Genomic DNA, 4765 nt, shown 5'->3' with positions numbered 1-4765 from the left:
ACTTCTGTCCTCTGGAGAGGCGCTAATCTAGCCTTTGCCTGAGGTGATCCGGCAAATGGCTCTGCGCAGGGCTTGGGCAGGGCGGGATCAACAGGGCTGGTGGAGGGAGCAGTTATGGCCGCTCTCAGTCCGGTTCCCAGAGGCTCTGCTTCTCAGAACCCCAGCAACCGCTGCAAACCTCGGAGAGAAAGCTGCCCTCACGTTCCAACTGATGCCAGACAATCCCGCTTCTCCCGTTTGAGTCTGAGTCCCTAGAGACTCGCCTGGATCTGGAGCTCAGAGTCTGAGACTCCCTCCTGATTGAAAACAACACCCGCGCCCCCAGCCACCAGCCGTCTCCACTCGAACCTCCGTACCTTTGTATTTTCCACACTGCGTCTCCTCTGAGCCTCGGTATGCTGTTCTCTTTCCTTCTAGTTGAAGAGTCTCTCCTCAGCCAGCCTTCCTGTGGTTCTGGGTGATGTCCGTTCCGTCTTTTAGTTGTATTTTTGAAGTGGTTGTTTGCGGCAGCAATCTCCGGTGTTTACCTATGCCGCCATCTTGGTTTCTCAGATTGGTGATTTTTATCTACTATAAGTACTTTCCTTTTTTTTCCCCCCAAACTTGTTGTAAGCCATATTCATTACTTATAAAATAAGAAACAATGTGGGGAAAGTATTAAATTTGCACTTCAGAGTGAGAAATTTGATTTTATTAAAGGGAGAAAATATCTGGTGATAATTTTAAGTGAGTGACAAGAGAAAAAGCTTTTTAACTTACTGACATTATTTATTAGTGTCTTGTTCAGAGGAAAGCATAGAATAATTTGCTTCTCAAAATTTCTTCTAAGCTTAAGAGTTCATGATTATTTCTATTTCTTCTTTTAACCAGAGTTATATACACACCTGGCCACACTGATGATCATATGGCTCTACTTTTAGAGGAGGAAAATGCTCTCTTTTCTGGAGATTGCATCCTAGGGGAAGGAACAACTGTATTTGAAGACCTCTATGATTATATGAACTCCCTAAAAAAGTTACTGAAAATCAAAGCTGGTATTATATATCCAGGTGGGTAATTTTTAAATCTGGTAAACCATTTGTGTCAGATGATAAGAAAGATTCATTTTGATGTGTGTGTATGTGGGGGGGGGGGGGGTTTCTTTGTGTTTTTGGCCTTGAAGTCAGACATGTAAACTGCTTCTTTAAATTATAGCCCTAGCTCCTGTCTAGCCATGCAATATTTTTAAAAAGGCCACAATTTATATTAATGACTTTTTATAAACATATGAGGGTTATTTTTTAATATCTGAACAACTATTAATGGAACTATTAAACAAGGAAAATAACTTACAGAGGAACAAGAAAATTTTTTCATTCCATAAGTGATCTTCAATTTTGTTAATCTGATTTCTGTCATGGACCACATTTTAGCCATGTAACCATGGGTAACATTTGACCTCTGAGCTTTTAGTTGTTTTAACTCACACTATTGCAATAGTATCTTCCATATGAGCTGTAAAATTGTATATTTATCTAGATTATCCAGGAAAAGAAATCTGTCATTAGTATCTCAGTTGTCACTGTACTGCTCTGCAATATGAATCTCCACTCCATCCTGAAAGCTAAGAAACACACAGGGACCCAACAATAGGGCCCAGAAGGGAAAAAAGACTAGATTACTTAATTTTTTAAGTCCTTCTAACTTGTTCCTAACCAGAGAGCCATGGAAAGATCTGAAAATACAGTATCTTTACTACCCTCCTATTCTCTCATGAGTTTCTACTGCTGAGGAGGTAGAAAACGTACCCTGGGCATTTGGATTAATCTATAATAATAAAAGCATAATACAAAAATCGACCAAACGGCCAAACAGCAGAACAACCATCTGGAGTTCAATGACCACACTATGGCATGCACTGGCGCCAGGCCAGCCAAGGCAGGTGCAATGCAATTGGTCGGGAGGCCCCGCCATCGCCCCACAATTGTCCCGCAGAGGGAGGCCCAGGTGATCGATTGGGGATGGGGGGAAGGAGGCTCCGCAGTCGATCACCCCAAGGAGGCAGGGCCAGGCCACCGACCAGCGGGCGGGGCCTCCCTCTGCAGGGCAGTCGATGGCGGGGCTCCCAGACTGTGAGAGGGCACAGGCCGGGCTGAGGGACCCCCTCCCCCTGCACGAATTTCGTGCACTGGGCCTCTAGTATTATGACATAAAAGGAATGGAAGCTGACAGCTATTTTTAAAGCAAAGAGAATTGGTGCACTCACATTCAAGCAAAGCTAATGAGAGGCTGCCTAGGAAAGGCCCGTAGAGTGTTCGTTTTAGTGAATCCAGTGAACTCGCTTATTAGCACAGCAGGAGCTTATATGTAAATTATGTTCCGTAGCCATAGCTACCATATATTAAAGCCTGCTCCCCATCAGGTACCTGCAGGGACCTTTCCAGCAAGCTGTGGTCCTCACAAAAACCCAGTGAAGTAGGTAGTGGCGTCCTCATTGCACAGCTAAAGAAACAGTTCAGAGACTTTCGCGGCCTGGCAGCTAGTAAATGAGGGTCAGTATTCCAACAACACCCTGGTGCTCGTGCTTGTTACATGATAATAGGTTAGCCTGCTTCTGCATTTCTTTTCCTCGCATATTTTAAACACCCCTCTGGCAGACTTGTGTAATATATTAATTTACACTGTGTTAAAAGAGCATGTAAATTTCAATATAACTTTATCCGGGTTGTCAACATTTCTGAATTACAAGCCTATACAAAAGATTCTTAAATTTTTACTGTGATTCCTGTGAATTTTTAATAGCGTCACTTCCCTGAAGCTACTTTTACATTCCCCTTTTCAATCTTCTGTAGCAGCGGTTCTCAACCTGTGGGTCGTGACCCCTTTGGCGGTCGAACGACCCTTTCACAGGGGTCGCCTAAGACCATCCTGCATATCAGATATTTGCATTACGATTCATAACAGTAGCAACCTTACAGTTATGAAGTAGCAACGAAAATAATTTTATGGTTGGGTCACAACATGAGGAACTGTATTTAAAGGGCCAGAAGGTTGAGAACCACTGTTCTATAGGTAAGTGTAGCACAGTGGTAAGAGACGAGTGGGTGAAAGCTCCTGGGTCAGAATCCCAGCTCCACTCCTTAGCTGTGTGACCGTGGACAGGTTAGATACCCTCCTTATGCCTCAGTTTCTGCTATCAAAAAGGGATAATAATAGTACCTACCTCTTGGGATTCTTGTAAAAAATAATGTATAGCATTTAGAGCAGGCCTGGCAAATAATAAGAACTCTATAGGTGGGTGGGAAGAGATCAACCAATGAACTTGTATGCATATATGCATAACCTGTGGACACACAATGGGGTGATCTGGGCCTGGGGAGTAAAAGGAGGACAGGAGAGGGTTGAAAGGTTAGTGGGGAGGGAAGGAGGACCTGTGTAATACTTTCAACAATAAAGATTAAAAGGAAAAAAAATAAGTACTACATAAATATTACCTATCATTACTGTTGTTCCTGTTATTATTGCTATATTTTTATTTTATACTTTTTAATGTACACAGTAGCATTTTATATAGTTTTGATGTAATTGTCTAATGTGTTTTGGCATTGTAGGTAATTTTTAAGTCTTATATCTATATAGTTTTCCAAATAATTCTTATTTGTTGTGTATTTAGTGTGCTGTTTCAATACATCATGTGAATTCTTTTTAAATAAAATGAATGAATTCCAGTTATACTTAATATTTTTTATCTGGTTGAAATAATTTTTATAATTATTCTAATTCAGGACACGGCCCTGTAATCCATAATGCTGAAGCTAAAATTCAACAATACATTTCTCACAGAAATACTCGAGAACAGCAGATTCTTCAAGTATTTCATGAAAATTCTGATAAATCATTTACAGTAATGGAGCTTGTAAAAATTATTTACAAGGTAATTTTTTAATCTTATTTGTACATAACCACAATTTTATTAGAATAATCTATTTAATAAACTATAGGTATAAAAAAACTTATCACCTCCCAGGACAGAATAAGTCTGTTAATTTTATAAGTAATGCCACTTGTATAGTTTTGAAACCTCAACTTTCTAGAACACAGAAGTTAAACAAAACCTGGAGAACAAAAATAACCATTCTGAGCCACCATTAAACCATATACTTCATTCTGTAGCAGATGGTTCCCAACAGCATGATGATGAAGTTTTGGAATGACTTGCATGTTGGTCTAGCCATCTTGATTACCTGTTGTAAGTGAGAAGAGGCAATCTGCTCGAGACAGACACTGGGATACAGCAGTGAGGACTAGCAGCGATGCCTGACAATGGAAAAAGTACATGCAAAGAACATGAGTAGAGAAATTTAGTGCATAGAGAGAACCCCTCACTGCGATGGCATCTGAGCACATCACTATATGGCAGCACTACTAGTATGTGGCATTTGATTAGTATAATTCAGTTTTTCAGCAAATGTTTATTAGACACCTGCTGAATAGACAGTATAGCTTAGAGCTTAAGAATGTAGACTTTGGTGTTCGACTACCTGGGTTTAAAAACTCCCACTACCACAATCTACAGCCAGAAGATACATGAAGATGAGCTGGGGCCAATTACATTTAGGCAGGGGCCTTAATATCCTAAAGGCCCAAATTATCAAAAAAAGATCATCACTCAGTGTGATTTGTTTTAAAAAGGGAGGGATGATAAGGAAGGAAGGGAGAGGGGAGGGGAGGGGGAAAGGAAGGAAGAAAGGAAAGGAGGAAGGAAGGAAGGAAGGAAAGAAAGAAG

At 40.8% G+C, this 4765-nt stretch overlaps 1 protein-coding gene across 2 annotated transcripts in view; it reads left to right on the top strand.

Annotated features, from left to right (window-relative positions):
- The window catches only part of LACTB2 (lactamase, beta 2), a 33036-nt gene that overhangs the window by 23393 nt on the left and 4878 nt on the right, over window positions 1–4765 (top strand). For both annotated transcript variants that reach the window (XR_001362159.1, XM_005866359.2), the window contains exons 4-5: window positions 871–1049; window positions 3765–3913. Coding sequence is in view for 1 of the 2 variants with exons in the window: in XM_005866359.2 (XP_005866421.1) it covers window positions 871–1049; window positions 3765–3913 (328 nt within the window). In the remaining variant the exon portion in view is untranslated. The remainder of the gene's footprint in view (window positions 1–870; window positions 1050–3764; window positions 3914–4765) is intronic.

This window comes from Myotis brandtii, unplaced genomic scaffold (genome assembly GCF_000412655.1).
Source record: "Myotis brandtii unplaced genomic scaffold, ASM41265v1 scaffold23, whole genome shotgun sequence".
NCBI classification, from domain to species: domain Eukaryota; kingdom Metazoa; phylum Chordata; class Mammalia; order Chiroptera; family Vespertilionidae; genus Myotis; species Myotis brandtii.
Note: the sequence above shows the minus strand (reverse complement) of the source record. Positions and strands in the feature narration are given on the sequence as shown.